Raw genomic sequence first — 19416 nt, 5'->3', positions numbered from 1 at the left:
TTCATGAGGATCCTCCATCCAAAGTTCCAGGAATCATCCAATAGTCCAAAACTGTTTCTTGCTTCTTTTCTCACTTTCTCTTTCCAGGGGCTTTGTTATCTTGTAACAAAGTTTCAGCTACAATGTAACCTTTGCAAGCCTTGTTAAAATTCCACTATCAATTTTTTTTTTAAGTTCCAGGTGGTCTCTTCCATTTTCCAGATTGCACCCTCTTTTTTCCTTTTTCCCTCCGCTGCTTTCTTTCTTTTTTTAAAGAAAATTTTTAAATTATCCAAGAATCTTTATCCCTTTGACACTTTATTTTCAGCTAGAAATAGCCTCTTAATGTCAAAGTGGATTAGTATCAATTTTTTATTCGAATCTCTTCTTCTTAACATTCCAAGTCAATTAAAACTGTCAATGTGAGAGGAAAAAAAGCCAATTCGGTTTCCTTTCCCTTTCTCTTTTGCCGTTTAAAATCTTTTTTAGGAATAGTATTAGTCTTTAAAATTCAGGTTCCAGGTACCTTAAATAGATGTTCTCCATTCAACCCGGTCAGTCAAACTTTCTCCTTTAAACTTCCTCCTGCACAATCCTGTCCGGTCGGGTTCTTCTTTGAGGTGGCCATTTCTGACCACTGCTGCAACCGCCTTTGAGAAAGGGAGTAATAGCCAGCCAAGGAGGAAAGATGCAGCTCTCCTCAACCCTGCTAACAGCTCCTCCTTCTTCACCATCTCTACGGGGTGGCTTCAACCCCGAATCTGGGCGGCTCAGGGTGCTCCAGTGGTGAGCACGGAGCAAAACCATGCACGATCGCAATTTCAGTCCGTCACCGAAGAAGCCCAAACCGGAAGTTGCAAGCTGTTTTAATAACCTCTTATATACACTTTTATCCACAACCTCTTATATACACTTTCCATTGATCCTATTGGGTTCATATAGTATATTTGCTAATTTCTTAAAAATCATCATTCGTGTTTTTTCTTCTGGTCGTTTAAATTTTATTCTAGTTTATTTCACTTCTTTTTTTTCCCTTTCCTGTTTATTTCACAAACTCCTCTCCTGACACTACCAAGAAATTGTCTGTCTCGCATCCAGAGTTCTCATCACTCTTAAATCCTAAATTAATTATCTTTGTCTTTCATCATAAGCAATAAAATAAGTCACATTTTTTATATTTATATTCTTTCCTCTTCCACAGATAAACATATTTCATCCTTGGGTCTTTGAATTACCCAATCACTGTATCCATAGTCAACTCATTCTTGTCACCTACCAAAAAATATCTTCCCCATTCCACCCCCAAACAGTTTTCATTAAGAAAGTTGCATAATTGCTAAAAAAAACCCACCCACTTTTGTTCCTCAATGTCATCATTCACTGGAAGGTAACATGCAAGTATTTTCAGTGTATGGATTCTTACTTTTATGCAAACTCACAACAACCTAAGTAGTTTCTGACATACCTTTGAGGCCTTTCCTTCATAATTAAATATACCTTCATTTTCCTATGGGTATAAATTAATTTATTCCTTTCCACAAAATCAAACTATTTTCATTCCATCCTATTATTTCTTATCTTTCTCTTAATTTTACATGTATTCCTCAACTTATGAGTGAAATTGAGCCTGAAATTACAGTCATAAGTCTTTATGGTCGTAAGTTGAGGCATCATGTGACCAGACCAGATTTTTCAGCATTTTTTGTGGCAACCTTTAAATAAATGCCACAGCTCTTAAGTGAATGGTGCAGTCATTAAACGAGTGCTGTGGCCATAAAGCAAATCCATTTTACCCAATGGGTTTTGTTTGTTCTTTATCAGAAATTGGAAGTAAAGGCTAGAAATTGGCACAAAAAGGCAAAAATTGTGGTCATGTGACCTCACAATACCGCAAATGACTGTAAAGATGAGCTGGTTGACAGGTTCTGAAAACCTGTCATGGGGCCATGGGAATGCAGCTGTCATAACTTCAAAATTGGATGATAAGTAGCTTTTGGGGGATTTGTTATAACTTTAGTTGCTAGTTGCTTGTACAGATATACAACTATTTTTGTTTGTTTCCATTTGTTCAGTCCTACTCTTTATCATGTACATCTTTCATTTCAAGCTGCAATTTCCATTTGTTCGTCCTCCTTACCCAAACAACAAAGTAGTTTTTCAGACAGCAAATGGTCTATCACCGGTACTTTGCATGAAAGATCTGAGCAATATTGCTGTATAATCAAGTATAATTACAGTCATTAGTATGTATCAGGAAGAATAATAAACATTAAACAATATTTAATTGAAGTCCTCTTCTATTATTAAAGTTCTATGACATATGTGGTGCTGAAGACTATGACTCGTGCCCTTGTCATCTTTCAGAAGTCTGCAACTTGCTTCATGTGAAGTAACTCAGAAACTGTGCTGGCAGAGAATGTGTCTATCTGCCTGCTTGCGGAGCTGAGTTAATCCTGCATGGGCTGTATTGATCAGCAGTAGCTTTCTGAGGCTATATAGATGGGGCCTTTGTTTCATTCAATCAATCAGAACAGAGCTGGAAGGGACCTTGGAGGTCTTCTAGTCTAGCCCCCAGCTCAAGCAAGAGACCCTACATAATTGGAGACAAGTGGCTATCCAGTCTCTTCTTAAAAACCTCAGTGATGAAGCACCCACAAGGCAAGCTGTTCCACTGGTTAATTGTCCTCACCATTAGGAAATTTCTCCTTAATTCCAGGTTGCTTCTTTCCTTGATTAGTTTCCATCCATTGTTCCTTTTCTTGCCTTCTGGTGTTTTGAAAAATAAGTTGGCAGCCCTTCGAATACTGGAATACTGTTATCATGTCATCCCTCGTCCTTTTTTTCTCTAGACTAGCCATACCCAGTTCCTCCATTCCAGATCTTTATTCTTCATTCATTCCAGACCTTCTTGTCCAAGTTCAATCTGCTCACCTTGCACAGCCTAACATGGAAAGAATGCCATTTGGTGCCCACCCTGAAGGAAATTAGAAGACTGGGACTCAGACAACTGCGCTACGGTTTCAAAAGTAGTCGCCTTCTTTTGAGCAGCTTTCAAGAAATGTATTTCCTCCCCAAGGGCATCCAAGCTGAAAGGTCTTTGTAAGTTTAGCAATAGATTTTATGAACAGTATTATTCATTGTATTTATTAATCTCTTTTAATTTCATTTTTACATGCTGTAATTTTATATACCATAAGCCAATGGAGTCATGAGGGGTAGGTTGCATAGAATACAAATATAGCAATAGCTTTTAAGCTTATATATTGCCCCACTTTACAACACTCTCTGGGCAATAATGTTTGCATATTGCCTCCAACTGTTTGGCTCCTCATTTTACCGACCTTGGAAGGATGGAAGGCTGAGTCAACTTTGAGGATCGAACTCCAGGCTGTGGGCAGCGTTTGCCTGCAACATGGCATTCTAACCACTGCATGACCAGGGCTTCTAATATGCTAAATAAATAAACAATTAGGTGAAGGGAGAGTGGAAGTTACGCTTTTAACTATAGAGGAGGAAAGCAATTGCTTGTTTTACATCTTCTCGGTGTTTGCTGTTATGAATGTCTTCCCATCTTGTGTGGAATCTCAGGCCTATTCGTGACATTAGATTTGCGGAGGTCTTCCCATATCATAAATTTTTTCTACTCTTTTTGTCTAACTAAACTTCCAGAGTAGTCACTCGAAAATGAATTCCACAATAGTTAATTTTTAAAAAAATTTTTAAACAGTTTTAAAAACATGCCCATTGAAAAGTCCATACATCCAAAGCACTAGAAAACAGAAACAAACTTTTCATTCTGGCTATATCCATACTATAGGTAGCAGCTTATGGGTATAGTTTCCCAAAGATTTTTGGTGAATAGTTTTAGTCTACACCTGAAAACTATAGAAATCTCATGGAGATAAAACCACATCTAAGCCAACTTGTCTATAGCCTATAAATGATACTGAAATTCAAGCTTACCTTTACTTTTGGCCTTCCTCACTTTACTTTTGTCCAATGAAGTAGCTCTGAGGAGCTTTTTTTTAGGCATTTTTGGTGGCTGTTCACTTTCAGAATCCTTCTCTTCCTCCCACTCCTCCTCTTCCTCCTCCTCATCTTCATCATCAGAATCCTCTAAAAGTTTGAATTAGTAGAGATCAACTGACAGAAAATAAAAAAGGCAGAAGTTTCTAAGCAATTAAAAGGGGAAAAGAAAAGTATTGTATACAGATATATTCTGTTAGTTGTAGAGCTAACACTGTTCCTGTTCTGTTTTGGCAGTAGCTATTGTTATAGTGATGAAGGATTTGTTCACAGGTCACTGCAATTTCACAATTACATTTATCTCATTTGTTACCTCTAGACGAGTTGGGCAGCACATAATCAATCAAACAAAGAAAGAAATAAAATTTGCATGATACTTTCACTCCACATGTGCTACTGAATAGATTTGGGGCAGAGATGTCCATAAGGTGTGGTGAAAAACACACAGGATGATGGCCACAATCTTGTGATCAATGCTCATCCTGGTTTTTTTTATGTTCTTCGCTTGGAAGGATCACATTTTTATATGTGATTACATTGTCCTGGGTGCCATTTTGATTTTTTTTTACCATATGACCCAGGTGCCCATGAGTGGAGAAATGCTATACTTTCAGGATTTTGCAATTTCATCAGGTTGGAGATTAAATTAATATTTTTAATTTTTTAAAAAATTCAATCATGATGTTGGAAAAGTGCAGTTTTCACATATGTGTTGAGTTGTTTTATTCAAAAGTTAAATCTACAGGCAGATATTATATATATATATTGCCTGTACACCAATGGTTTTCAAGCTTGCCTATACAACAGCAACTTGAAAATATGTGATATTCAACTCCCAGAATGATGTCCACTCCCAATGATGTCCCGTTTTCCATGTTCCACCTCCCTGCTGGCTGTGGAATTCTGGGAGTTGAAGTCCATACATCTTAAAGTTGCCCGTGTTAAGAAACACTGTTCTACAGAAAAGATCTTACTTGTAACTTAAGAGGCAGGAGCTGGTGGTACCTTACCATGTTTCTTTTTTGGTGTCTTGCTTACGCTGGAATGAGAAGAAGAGGTTTCCTTCTCTTTTCTGGGATCCTTAATTAATCTGGCATACGTGACTTTTTCATCCTGTTCTCGTGGCTTCTCCTTTTTAGTCTTTTTAATGTTTCTGACAACAGCTTAGGAAGAGACATTAGAGTCAAGACAGGTATTTGAGAAATGAAGGATGGAGGTATAATATACAGGTATAATACTGACAATGGGATGAATGGAATGGTTTTGGAAAAGCAGCAAATACCTTTTGAAGAAAGAAAGTCCAGTTTCCTCCTGAAAAAACACCTTTGAGACAACCATGATCTGGATGACTGAGAATCTTTACAGACTTTCAGCTATACAGTTTGGAATGAACACCCTTTGAATGGTGTGAGAATAGGAATGGATTTCCAGAGAAAAATTGCAGACTGCAGGAACCAGGAGCACTACTCAGGTGACCCTGAGGACACAGATAAACCTCCAGGTGCTTCAAGGACCTTCTAAGGATGCAAATGACCAGCTGTCTGCATTCTCCACCAGCTGTCCATTCCCCACCATCCTGTCAGAGCTGAAGAAGCTTCTTGGATGAGAAGCAAAATGTCTTCAAAAGAAAAAACAAAGTCTAGTCGCCTCCTGAAAAAGCACCTTTGGGACAGCAAATACCTTAACTTTTGGGATCAAATTGGGTTGTTCTTTGTTTTGCTTGTCCTGTGTTGTTCATTGAGCCAAAAATATGATGATGCCCCTGTTGCTACAGGATACTTTGAGTGTGCCCTGGCTAAGGTGTATTTGCTGAATGAATTTGACTACAATATGGTATCTGCATTCTACGGTCTTAGGAACCGATCACTGTAAAGATCACTCTTGATGTGGAAACAGCATTTTCTAACACATTCAGGAGATATTCCCACAAAAGTAGGGGATCCAAAGTACCATACTAGCCTCGGACGGCCATTTCAGTCAAGATTTACCCATTGAGAAGACTTCTTCCTCTTTTGGGCACCAATTACCTCTAGTCTTAGCATTTTACCGGTAAAACTAGAAACGACTGTTCTGGAGACAGTGTAAAATCATGGGTGTGGGGAAAAGTTTAGCCCCTCTTACACTTTAAATGGCGTCTTCCTTACTCTACTGGGATTCAGTTGGAACCTAATTCTGACATAGAATATATGATATAGTAGGGGGCGTGCATAAGTGCACTAACGTGCCTACCGTCCCTGTCCTATTGTTTCTTTTATATATTTTTTATTTTTCTTATATGTATCCATGTATTCATAACTATGTTTTTACTTATACCTATTATCTTGTAAGCAATTGACAAATAAAAATAAATAAAATAAATAAACATGTGGATTTTCTTTTCTGCTATTGTCCCATCTTTTCTTTTAGATGAGACAGTGGCAAATAATTGGCTGAAAGTCCCCTCTTTTCACCTACAAAATTTAAACTATCTTTGCCCTAAATCCCGAGCTTTCTTGAGTATGAATTGATTTTATTTCTCTTCTGTGTTCCATTTCATATTATAATATGACATACTAAGAATGAAATAATTTAAACAACCAACAACGGTATATTTGTAAAGTTGCTATAATGTCTATTCCAATGATGGTATGATTGCACAAAGATGTATGGAAGTTCTTGTTCTGGTTATTTTTACTTCTTTTTCCTTTATGTACTAAACTTACATGCAGATTTTTTTTCCCCCAGCAGATACAAACAGGTGTTTATTGCTCTTCACAACAAATACATGTATTAGCTCATCAAATGAAATACCTTATGGAGAATCAACATGGTATACTGGCTGTAGCTTTGGATTAGAACATAGGAGACAAAGGTTCAAGTCCACCATCAGCCACAGAGGAGCCATTATGGTGAGGAAGAATTATGATGAATATTACCTTGAGCTTCTCGAGGAAAGGTAGCATATAAATCTAGCATGTGTAGCAGGGGTGGGATTCAACCGGTGTTACTACCGGTTCGGTCAGAGTGCATTTTGCTTAGCAGTTTGAAAGCACGCAAATGCAAGTAGATGAAAAGGTACCACTTTGGTGGGAAAACAATATAGACATGAAAGGAACCCTCTTGGGTATCCCCTGGGCAACGGTTATGTCACCGGCTAATCCTTTCAACTCAGAAGCACCTGGGTAGATGCTTCTGATACAAATGTAGTAGTAGTAGTTCCGGTCACCCTTCCCCCACATGCTTCTTGCCAGCATGATGACCCGAAAGCCCAGTGATTCTATACCTATCTCTACCAAATAAGAAGATAACAGCACTGAGTCCTTTTCATGGACCAATAGCTATATTTCTGGTATGGCAATGAAGTTTTGCTCTTCTCCTTACTAGTATCTGAAGCGTTGTTGGCTTCTTCTGCAGAGCTTGATTTTTCTTGCTTTTTCACTCTGGATTTTTTAGGCTTTGCCTCCAACGTAGTGTCTTTCAATTTCTTCCTCAGCTTCTGCTCCAACAGATGGGCAGCTGCAGGTAGAAACAGGTTTCAAAAAGTAATGGAGATGGAGTATCTTAATGATAAAACGGTCTCAGGTTGAATTATGTAATTTCACAACATGATAACTATCCTATATAAAGGATACCATCAGTGTCCTCCTACAAATCAAGTACTTCTATTTAAATAAACCTCTGCCCTCCAATTGTTTAGTATTGACCACAGGAAAGAAGTTCTGATGGCAGTCGTGGACATTTTATTGGAAATCTCTACAGAATTTTTTTTTAATTGCTTAATAATGCTCAAAAAGAAAATGCAGCCTTTTACAGTATTATTATATGTGGGATGGACCTCTGTAATTTGCTATGGATATCGGAAGTTCTACCTCTGGAATCTCTGCTTCAAAGCATCTGATGTAGAGTATAGAGGAACGCTAAGAAACTCTAAGAAACAGTATTCAAAGTAAAGGTTCAGAAACCAGGGATTAGGGTAATGTGGGGACAAAGGTCCACATAAAGCAGGGGTGTCAAACTCAAGGCCTGTGGGCTGGATCCAGCCCACAGGGTGCTTAGATCTGGCCCATGGAGCTGCCCTGGAAACAGCGAAGGACTGGCCCGCGGTGCCTCAGCCAGTGAAAATGGAGCTGTGGTCCTCCCGAGCTCCATTTTTGCTGGCAATGGGTTGCAGGAGGCTGTTGCAGCTGAAAATGGAGCTCGGAGCCCATTTTTGCTGGCAGAACACTCGGTCCACTACAGGCACCCCCAACATGAGTGATGTTGTGCTGGGCTGACCATGCCCACCCTGGTCCCCGAGGTCAAAAACAATCCTGACGTTGCCCTCAGTGAAATCGAGTTTGACATGCCTGATATAGAGAACGGTAGGGGATAAGGACATCAGCCAACAGATCATTGACAATTGAGCTGACCTTGATACATTAGGATCCATAAAATAGCTCCTTCCTTCCTTCCTTCCTTCCTTCCTTCCTTCCTTCCTTCCTTCCTTCCTTCCTTCCTTCCTTCCTTCCTTCATTCATTCATTCATTCATTCCACCAAAAGTTAAAAATCTGAAAAGATTGTATAAATCTTGCCTTGTAGTGACAGTTTTCCTCCAGTTACCTATGTATCCCAACTTTTCTGCTTTCAAGGTATTTATCTAGCCTTTAATATTAATAAATGCCTGAGTATAATTATATTGGTCACAAAAAGCAAAATGAATGTTAAATTTATCCTGAGAACAGAATTTATAAATTGCTGATTTACGGAATCTGAACTGTAGTTTTTGAGCTGCGCTGATGAGAACATATATAGTGGCATGTGCTGAATGCTTGTGCATTTGTTACTATGTGTCCATTTGTGTCACACAAATGCAACCCATACTGGTTGCCTGAAAAAAGAAGGGAGATGTGAGGGATGGCTCTGAATCAAAACCTAAGAATAAACCAGTCTTTTATGACCGCACAGTGTGAAAAGATACCATAACTCAGGCCTACTTACAAGTGCAAAATACCAGGAGGAGAAGTAAATGAGTAATTTCAGAGAGGTTTGCAGTCATGGGCATATTACAAAATAAACAAAGCAGCCAATACATAAAACCAATATACTACTGCCAATCCCACAAGTTAAAAGCCCAGGGTTGAAGCTTCTAAAATTATGAGTTGGCGAAAAAGATTTTTTAAAAATATAGTTACTGGTTTTTCAAAACATAATCACATTATCATGGTTTTCTTCCTAACCAACAAGTTTAGAAATTTAAAGAAGAAGAAAAAAAGAGGAAGGAAAGGAGAGGATGGGAAGCAACAGCAAATAAAAATCAGAAGAAAGATAATTCAAGCAATGCTAATAATAATTACTTTCAACTCAAGTTAAAAGTTTTTAAAATTTAAATGATCGAATAATGTGTTATAACCCCAAATGATATTGGGTTTCATTCATTTTCAATTAAAAAACAAAAAGAAAATGTGGTGACAATAGGGCTGTGACTAGCTGCAGCAATTAAATCAATTAAGTCTTCAGGCACCTCTTTGCTACCATCTAGTGGTCATCCAGATTTTTGATAGCTGAGCTACACCTAATGAAACCATCCTGTTATGAACAGTGATGAATAAGACAGAGCCAACTCCACCCATCTTTAATGAGCCTTCAATTATTTTGGGCTGCACAATGGCTAGTCCTACTTTGATGGCTAATGAAACCTATGGAGAAACTGTCTTATTCAGTTTCATAGTAAGTCATAATAAGTAATATGAGTTATATTTAGTCTCATTGTATCAGCTGGAATTTTGCCATAAACTAATGAATATGTATCATTCCTCAGATATATTGTGCAAAATACGTGTATGTAATGATATGGTACTGTATACAGCAATTTGCCAGGTAGTTTTGTGTGAAAATCTTAAGATTACACAATGTATTGTAGTTACCTGCTCTATTTCTCCATTACTTCTGCTAAGAATTGCTACTTATTGGGTAGATTTGCCTCGTATTCTTAAACTTCAGTACATTAAAATGGATTTGATTCATATAGGATCTCAGCCATTGTGTTAATATGGTCTGTGAACCAAGACATCATATTAACTCATAATGTGGTTTCTTTTGTTGGTTGGTTTGGGCATAATTTATGATGTGATCTCAACAATTGTGTTTGATAACCTGACTTCCATAAAGTTGTATAACAGAAAGGTAGTTTTGTGGAAACTCAGTATGTATCCTTGAAGTAAAATCCACCAAGCACAGAAGAATACATACATGAGTCAGTGTCTGTTTCAGATTATAGATTACAGATTAAAAGAGTTGGAAAGGACTTTGTAAGTCATCTAGTGAGTCCAATCCTCCACCCAAGCAGATCCTATGCCATTTCTGACAGATGGCAGTGCAGTCTCTTCTGGAAAGCTTCCAGTGAGGAAGCTCCCACAACTTCTGAAGGCAACTTCTGTTCCATTGGTTAATTGCTCTCACTGTCAGAAACTGTCTCCTTATTTCCAGGTTGAATCATTCCTTGTCTGGCCTTCGGGTGTTTTAGATTTAGAAAACAGTTTGATCCCTTCCTCTCTGTGGTAGCCCCTCAAATATTGGAACACTGCTATCATGTCTCCCCTTTTGATAAGAAGCTCAATGTCTCAGTCCAAGTATTGGAAGCCAAGGCAAAATTAGTTGAAGGGGTTGTATTTGTAAATTATCTCCATTACCTCAGCACGCTGAAATAAAGATCTGAAATGTAGCACAGAAAAGTAGGAATGATTTGTCCCAGATATGGCAAAAATACTTTGCAATTATTTGATGGACAACTTTTATTAAGGATCATTAAATAGCACCAATGAGGACTGAGATGATATCTTTGACATGTAAGTAGGATAACACCTTTTCTTCATTGTCAGGGGACGTGAGCATTTGATACACAGTACAGTAATAAAATTTGTAACATTTTTCTAGGCAATGTTTATTACAACAGCGAGAAATCTGACTTTGCTTTAAGCTGCAGTTTTGTGCATCTTTTGTGAGATCTAGAGAGCACTTATATGAAAATAAGGTGGTAAGAAATCTTAATTTATTGCTACCATTTTCAACACCATCATGCTTGCTTGAATTTAACTGGCAGTGTTCATGCAACATAATCTCATTATTAGAGTCACTGATTTAAAAACAAATGAAGACAATAAAATTCCATTCCATAACCAAAGTTTAAAGACAGCGTTGATCTTTAATACAACTTACCAGTCAGAGTTCCAATTGATAGCAAAGAAAGAAAGAAAAAATAAGTTGTTTATTAAGTTGGTCAAGTAATATCACTAGCAGGGAGGCAGAACATTACAACTCAGCCTAGATATTAGAGAAAACACAATGCCTTCATTTGCTTATGTCATGGCAAGACCAGATGTTATTTCTCTCCAATTGCAGTGAGATCCTTTTCAACAAGCCAGTACAAATTTGGGAATATTCCTCAGCTTTTTTTATTGCTTTGTAGCTACAATATTGGAACTGTCAGATATAAGAAGACTTAAGCAGTGAAAGTTATTGATTCCTATGTGTTTGTTTGTTTGTTTATGAAATAGTGATGTGTTCAAAAAAGAATTCACATGAGGAAACAAATTGTTTTAAATATGACTGCAGAGTTTGCAAAGTTATGCTGTGATGTGAGACACAACTCCTGAAACATTATTTCTTCATGAAAGTGGCTATGGAAGGACTCCAGGTACAGCAACCCATTATTATGTCTGTTGTGAGAAGAGAATGTGCATTTCTTTATAGGACAAGGTTAAAGCAGTTACATCACTTTTGCTTTCAAATGATGGGGCTACTCAACTTGAGTATTTGCAAACAATAGAAAAGCAAGACTTTTAGATAAGGACAGGTTCACAAGGTCCTCAATAAATAAGAAAGCATGCAGGTAATGTTGTGTTATGTAGTTGCATATCTAATTTGTGGGTTTTCCAAGCCATTATGTGCAATTTTAAAATTAAAGTGGGAAAGCACCTTTTTTGGCTGGATTTGGATATTTTGGAGATATGGGGTGCTGCAGTTCTACCAGACTTGATACAGGACTTCAATTTTTGGAGTGGAGAGTAGAGGGGGGGGTTACTCCCCGTCTTCTTTCTGAAGTAGTAGGAACTCGTGGAGGGTTGAGGATCCTAAAAGACGGAGATGCCAACCATTGGGAAGCTTAGGGTGGAAAGGTGGGGGTTAGGAGGCCAACGTCTGTGTCGCCGGTATGGGGGGTTGGTTGTGCCTGAAGACTTCTTTTTTGGAGGTTGGGAAGGTTATTGGGTAAAACCATTCAATGAAGATTGCTGGCTGATTGTCTTTAATCAGAGGGAAGAAGGAAAGGTTGCACCACTATGTCTTGTGGTTTGCTGCTGAATTAAGAATGTTGCTGGTATGATTTAGGGAGAAACCAAAAATGGGCTTGGATAAGATGGTGGGAATTGGGGAATTGTTCACCTATTGTTAATTGCTTATCTCTAGTTTATGTCTGTCTCTCTCCGTCTCTCTCTGTCTGTTTCCCTCTCCCTCTCTCCCTCCCTCCCTCTCCCTCTCTCCCTCCCTCCCTCTCTCTCTCTCCCTCTCTCTCTCTCCCTCTCCCTCTCCCCTCTCTCCCTCTCCTCTGTCTCTCTCTCCAACATACAGGTTCTTTTCAAATACAAGGAAGCAGAAATAATCACCATGCTCACCCACTATTAAATGACATAACAAGGGGTGGAGGTAGAAGACACCACTTTCCACCCATATACCTTTCTTTATTACACAATGGTAATGGCATAAGGCTCAGCGTATGTATGATCAGATATGAATACACACATTCATTCACTCACTCATGCACACAGTGTTGGTTGATCTGAACCACTGGCTGCACTTATTAAACAGTATCAAAGACTGTTTATGATTATACTGGACATAATACAGGAGTTCAGATAAATGTGGGAGATTAGGACTCTGTTTCACTGAAAGATGGAGAGAGGATTTGGTACTAATGGATTGTATAATTTTAAAAATAGGGAATAACTATTGCACCACAAATCTAGAATCTGAAACATCACAGACTTTGGTGACACAAGCTTTATGGTTTCAAGGTCAAAATCTCTATCCCACCCACCTTCATCTTCTTTTTGTAGCATCTTACCTTTTGAAGAGATGTGAAGCTTTCAAAAGTTTACATTGATTGTGCCCTTTAGGTGGGTCACTGCAGGGTTGTTGCTCCATTATGTGTTAAAGGGGATTGTGAGACTATACAAGATGCTCTCAAACACCACAACACAGTTCCTCTGAGATTGAGGTCACTCAGAAAGACTTCACAGAGGAAGCAGATGGATCAAGATTACCTTACAGTCAATCCCATTAGTCATAAACTATAATTAATTGTGACTGATCAAATGCAGGTCATGCGGTTGAGAAATATGCTTGAAAAATGGTGCTAGTGCAGAGTCTGCAAATAAGGAGTTGGTGATGTGAATGATGCCTACAATCTTCTTTTATGAAATTAATTTGTTCACATTAGCAGTCTCAACCTTATGTCTATGCAGGGAGACAGAAGGTAGCTTATCTAATTAAGGCTAGATGTTGCAATAATGTGGGATAACAAACAGGGATTAACTGTGGGAATGGTGCCCACCTAGGCATAAAAAAAATATGTGTGTACATGAGAAGGACAGTGATCTCAGCATAAAGCTGTGAATTATGGAACAACCTTATGCAAGTGCCTGTTGAAGGAAGGGTGGGATTGAAATGCAAAAAATAATGATCAGGATAGTTATTGGCCATTTCAACACTAATGATGTACCAAGGTATCCAGTCACTGTGATGATTGAATGACATTGTAAGACATGATAATTCATAGGTGTGAAAATTAACATTCAAATCTCAGGAGCCATACAATGTGTAAGCAGAGAAATTCAAAACTGTGTACAGGCATATTGATGTGTGAGGCATATGTGAACAATCAAACTAAAGGTTGGATAAGAAGATGTCTCTTACCTGTTTATTAAGTTTCTGAGGTGCAGATTCCTCATTTGCACTAATGAAGGGGGAATAAAGAAAACACCATGAGGAATTGGGAAGGTCTACGTTAAACTGGAAGCTGAAATGTTTATGGAACAAAAATGTTTATGGCTCGCACCCTCCGTGAAATAGAAGTCAATTTGATTCCTATAGTTGATGTCCCTTTATATCAGGGGTCTCAAACTTAATTTACCTGGGGGCCGCTGGAGGCAGAGTCTGGGTGAGGCTGGGCCGCATAAGGGATTCCACAAAAAACGTTGTTAAAAAAATATCCTCAAATGTCATCAACAGTTAATGATTTCTCCAATACATGAACTGTCCTGAACACATGAATGGAACATTAAATGAAGATCATGAACAGTTCCTCAGAACATGGCTTCTCCAGCTTACTCCTTGCTGCCAGAGACTTGACAACGCTTCCTCTCACATATCTGAGCCACATTTGGCTTGAGAGAGGAGGCACTTGAGACCCTCAGTATGGCTTGAAGATGATCATCAGTAAGTCTGGACCTGTACTTGGACTTGTAAAGTTCAGGGTGGAGAAGAAGCCACGACGAGGAACGGCGGGCGGGACTTCTTTCAGAGGTCCATTCCCCCTGCGGGCCGCACTAATATTATACTTTCATATCACGGTGGGGGCCACAGGATATCGTCCTGCGGGCCGCAATTGGCCCGCGGGCCGCAAGTTTGAGACCCCTGCTTTATATACTGTATATATATAAAAAACATGAAGATTAAAGGTGAAACCTAAATGTGCCAGCAGATGGCAGTGCAGACATTAGTAATACAGTACACATACTGTTCATGCAGTCATGCAAAGGGACATTTTGTTGCTAGCAGGTAAAACTATAGACCAGGGGTCTTCAAACTTAACAGCTTTAAGACTTGTGGACTTCAACTCCCAGAATTCCTCCTCCAGTCAGGTTAGCTCAGGAATTCTGGGAGTTGAAGTCCACAAGTCTTAAACTTGCCAAGTTTGAAGACCCCTGGTCTATAGACTATAGGCAATCATATGGAATCAATCATTCCTCATTTTGTTACATTTTGTACCATACTTCTTAGTTCTTCTCTCCTTCTATGACACTGATTCAAATCCATGTTCTTCATCCTTGATGTAAGGTGTGCCAGAATGAATAAGTTGATGCTGGACACTGATATTTCCTCCCTCTTTAAATGTTGGACTGAACCTACCATGTCTGATCAACCCTAGCTAGCATTATTTTTATACAAGACACCTGAAGTATTGTATATTGCTGATAACCTTACACAGTTTGGATGCGATACCTGAAACATTACTTTCATCCAGACAGACTTTTTCTGGATTGCAAATGACTGGTGCTCTTTGCTGCCATCTGTTGGCTATACAGATCACTCTTACCTAGTCTGTTCTTCCTTAGAAGCCTTGATTGGTATACTATAACAATAAGAAATATTTTTGGTGGGGTAAAAACCTCTTGGCTATCTTATTCCAACTTTGCAATCTTCTACCCAAGAGACAAGTTCACTTGTCAGTATTAGTTACTTTCCGAACAAACTATGACTTAATGCAATGTGTAAGCCCAGAAATTGTCTTGGATCCAGGCTTTGTGTTTTATTTTTTAAAGTTAGCTTCCCTAAATACAATTAAGACTGTACTACTTTATTGAAGGATACTATACAAGGACTAATGGATTTGAATAACCTGATGGCAGTTTTGGAATGAATATTCAGGGCGGGGGTGGAAACCTACCAATAAAAGGAGTTTCACTGTTGAGCTGATAACCCAGAAACATGTGGGATCCTCTTTCCTGAATTTATGCAGGCAAAGAGTGGGTAGTCAGCCCTCTGTCAGGGATATGTGTCCAACTCTCTGATTTGATTTTATGTTTAATAACTGATCCTGGCAGTCTCTTTGTGGATTATCTTACATTGCTGCTCTATGAAAGATAATTTAAATAATATTTAAATTGCCCTGAATGGTTCTTTTGCAGCAGAAGGACAGGATATAAACAAGCCGTTGCAACTCATTGATGGCCAATCTTATCATAGTCACAACACGAGCCAGATAGCAGAAGAATGGCTTATATCATTACATTGTAAGAAGTAGAAGAAAGGAAATGGCCTTGAAGGTGAGGAGGAAGAGCTGCTATTAAGGCAATGGGGCTTCAACTCAGGCCAAGAAAGTAAGGTGAGAAAACATCTTAGACAATCCCCCCCCTAGTTCACACAAAGATAAAGGTGGGTGGGGGGGAGGAAAAGCCACCAGACTTAGTTGTTACAATAAAAGTACTTCTGACCTATATAACTCCGGTTTCTTAGCCTGGACTGTCTTATATGGCATTCTCATAAATAAAAGATATTTATGAGAATGCCATGTTAAGTAGTGGTCAGTATAAGTATATTCGAGACCCAAAATTACAATAATTAGAACTCAGGACATCTTGTTTACTGCGACAAATATTAGAAAAGCTATAGTTTTCTAGGTGGTAAAACCTATGTCAGCACAGTTTTCTCTAGCATTTATGAAATGCATTTGAATGGTCCAGAGAAATTTGCATCCAATAGAAACTTACAATAATATCAAACTGGCAAGAATAATTCCATATTGCAAATGGGTGCAAACTGAGAAACACTAATTTGGTGAATTCAGAATAGAGATGGGAATCCAACAAGTAATCTCATAACCAGGGAGGGATTTCTTCTGTTTTAATCAAGCCTTTCTAAACTTGGTACCCCTGAGATATATTAATATACAATTCCCATCCCTGTCTGTCAGCAAAAAATGATAAGACTGATATTCAAAAATATTTTGAAGCATGGATCATGGGCCTAACACAAAGTGAAACCTGCCTCTTTACAATAGGCCAAACTATCTTAGTTTGCCATGGCTGGAGTAAACCAGTAGCTTTAAAACTGTGTACATATCAATCTGGCCTGAAGTTGTTGTTTTTTCTCTCCCTTGAGTATATGGAAGTTTAATTACTAGATAAGTGAAGTGATCTTTAAGTACTGACAAATGCATGCCATTCTAACCCCTCTTTGGCTCCCTGTAGCTCACGACATCCAAGGATCTAATTTAAAACAAATCAAGTTCTCATTTTTTAAAGTAGGAGCAAAACAGCACAAGACAGCCAAATCTTCTCAGATAATTTAATTTTTCTTAACAATGTATTTATTTAAGTGCTGACAACATTGAATGAAATTGTACCACCATTGATCTTTGCTGTTGTCAATGGGAGATAAAAGTAGAGAAATCCTTCAGTCGGGTCAAGCTGCTTGTTTAGGAAATAGTTCTGAGGTAAGGCTGTTTAAATGATTGATGTGAGAGAGCGAACTTTCAGCTTAGAGACTGGAAAACTAAACTAATCTTTCACTCATTTCTCTCACTTAACTCCCTTTGCTTATTTTGTACTAGAAGAACCATTTGGAGTCAAGATATTATTTGTTGCAAATATGATACAATTGATAATGTTGAAAATCACTTTCATAGTCCCAAATGTGCTTTTCCAAGAGGCAACAACTGGACTGGTTTTTTCTTGGAAGACATTTTGTTTCTCATCTAAGAGCTGAAGTTCACTTGGATGAGAAGTGAAATGTCTTCAAGAAAAAACCCCCAGACTGAGAATCTCCATAAACATTTTCATAAATGCACCCTTAAGAGCTTCCTATTATTTTAATCACGAGAAAGGACATGTTGAGAAGGACTTCAGATCCAGGAAGCATCAATACTCTTTAAGACTTACTGGCCAGCTTGATTACTGCCCCGCCCCCCAATTGGCTCTGATTATTTACTTTCCTTCCTGAGCATACAAGCAACAATAAGACAGATTTTTCCCTTTCCTTGTCCCTTTCCTTCTAGAGGAAGGGCATAAGCAAATTTATAGTAGTCATAAAGATGAAGAGAAAATTCACCCAGAGATGGTGAGTCAATTGAAGCTGGCTTGTCTAAGTCTTACGGCATTCCAAAACTGGAGGCAGCGCTGAAAGACCTGATAACATACGTTTTCACTTCCAATCTTAGCTTGCCAATGTCATGCCAAAGGTAGTTTATCCTTTCTTAAGGAGAATATACATAGACTTACCCTTCAGATGCCCACACTTCACGGAGGATGTCTGACTGAAGAGGCATTGTAAAGAATATAGAACCACTAATTCAAAGAGGAAAAGACTCCGTCTTGGAAAAATTAGCCACCTTTTTTGCAGGTGTAAGGGAAGTATTCACCAGCGCCAGCATAAATAAAGTAACGTTCTGTAGGATATAGGAGTTCAATGTTTTGTATATCAAGCCAAAGACTTCACTGCCTCCATCTTGTGGGTGTTCCTTTTTTGATTTCCTTAATATCCTAGTATCACATGTTGATTAGCCTTCAGAGCCTGAATACAATTCATTGATTCAAAATGATGCAAATCATTGATTCAAAAATATTCTGAAGCAGTATAAAACATCAACCCTGGATTCTTTGGGGAACTAGAAGAGATGTTGATGGCAAGATAATGAAGAAAAGGAACTGGAAAGCTAGGGAGATTATGTTTATTCCTTCAAATTACCTAATAGGATTTCAGGGGCTGATGGACTGGCACTAGCCGCATGGGACATCTGTCGCTGCAATTTATTTAAATAGGGCCAAGAGAAGATTATTGTAGCTTTGTAAGCTTGTCTGTAGTATGCATGTCAAATAATGCAATAATGCAAGTGGTTCTTTTTTTAAAAAAAAAGTTTTTATTGTTTTAAGACAAACATATACAAACAAAACATAAAAACATAAAAAACATCTTCCATCTTATATACATACACTGTGTCAGTTGGTTACAAATCTTTTGTGCGGTCCTTTTGTAGTCATTTCTCAATTTATATAAATTTCCACATTGTCAAGCTAACATATGCTTATATGTTTATCAATTATTAATCATCCATGACCAAACTATTTATTCTATCACTTTATATGAGATATTTCAAATTTTATTTTAAAATTTATGTTATATTTTCATCCAATGGTTATATATGTCTATATTTTATTTTATATCTATCTGTTAAACCTATTACAAAATCAACGAATCTATTTATATTACCATGTCTTTTTGTCCAACCATTGATAAAACAAATCCCATATCATATAAAATTGTTTATCTTCTTGTTCTCTAATTTCAAATGTCAATTTACTCATTTCAGCACAGTCCATAATTTTCTTCATAACTTCCTCCTGCATAGGTATTTTATCGTTTTTCCAATTCTTAGCAAACACAATTCTAGCTGCTGTTAAAACATTTACAATCAAATACTTCAATTCTTTATTGTATATTTTCGGTATGATCCCCAATAAAAAAATCTCTGGGTTAAAATCTATGTGTTGTTTTATCATTTTTTCCAACCATGTGTGGATTTTAGTCCAATATCTTTTTGTATCCGAGCATGTCCATCACATATGGTAATATGAGCCAGGTATCTGATGACACTTCCAACATTTATCCGATTTATTCTT

General features: G+C 38.0%; 1 protein-coding gene across 5 annotated transcripts in view; it reads right to left on the bottom strand.

The window, feature by feature from the left end:
- The window catches only part of TULP1 (TUB like protein 1), a 50689-nt gene extending 32231 nt beyond the window's left edge, over positions 1-18458 (bottom strand). For 2 of the 5 annotated variants that reach the window (XM_087959924.1, XM_087959926.1), the window contains exons 1-5: positions 18019-18458; positions 13934-13973; positions 7366-7480; positions 5016-5168; positions 3943-4095 (exon numbers count right to left, since the gene is read on the bottom strand). In XM_087959924.1, the coding sequence (XP_087816050.1) occupies positions 3943-4095; positions 5016-5168; positions 7366-7480; positions 13934-13973; positions 18019-18065 (508 nt within the window). In that variant the 5' untranslated portion in view covers positions 18066-18458. Of the gene's footprint in view, positions 1-3942; positions 4096-5015; positions 5169-7365; positions 7501-11022; positions 11164-13933; positions 13974-18018 lie in introns of those variants that run through there. The other 3 variants (XM_087959923.1, XM_087959925.1, XM_087959927.1) reach the window with 3 other exon arrangements.
- Positions 18459-19416: the final 958 nt, after the last annotated feature.

The sequence above is a fragment of the Notechis scutatus genome, chromosome 3, assembly GCF_049901735.1.
Source record: "Notechis scutatus isolate UNSWTSFEM ecotype Mainland chromosome 3, rNotScu1.2, whole genome shotgun sequence".
NCBI classification, from domain to species: domain Eukaryota; kingdom Metazoa; phylum Chordata; class Lepidosauria; order Squamata; family Elapidae; genus Notechis; species Notechis scutatus.
Note: the sequence above shows the minus strand (reverse complement) of the source record. Positions and strands in the feature narration are given on the sequence as shown.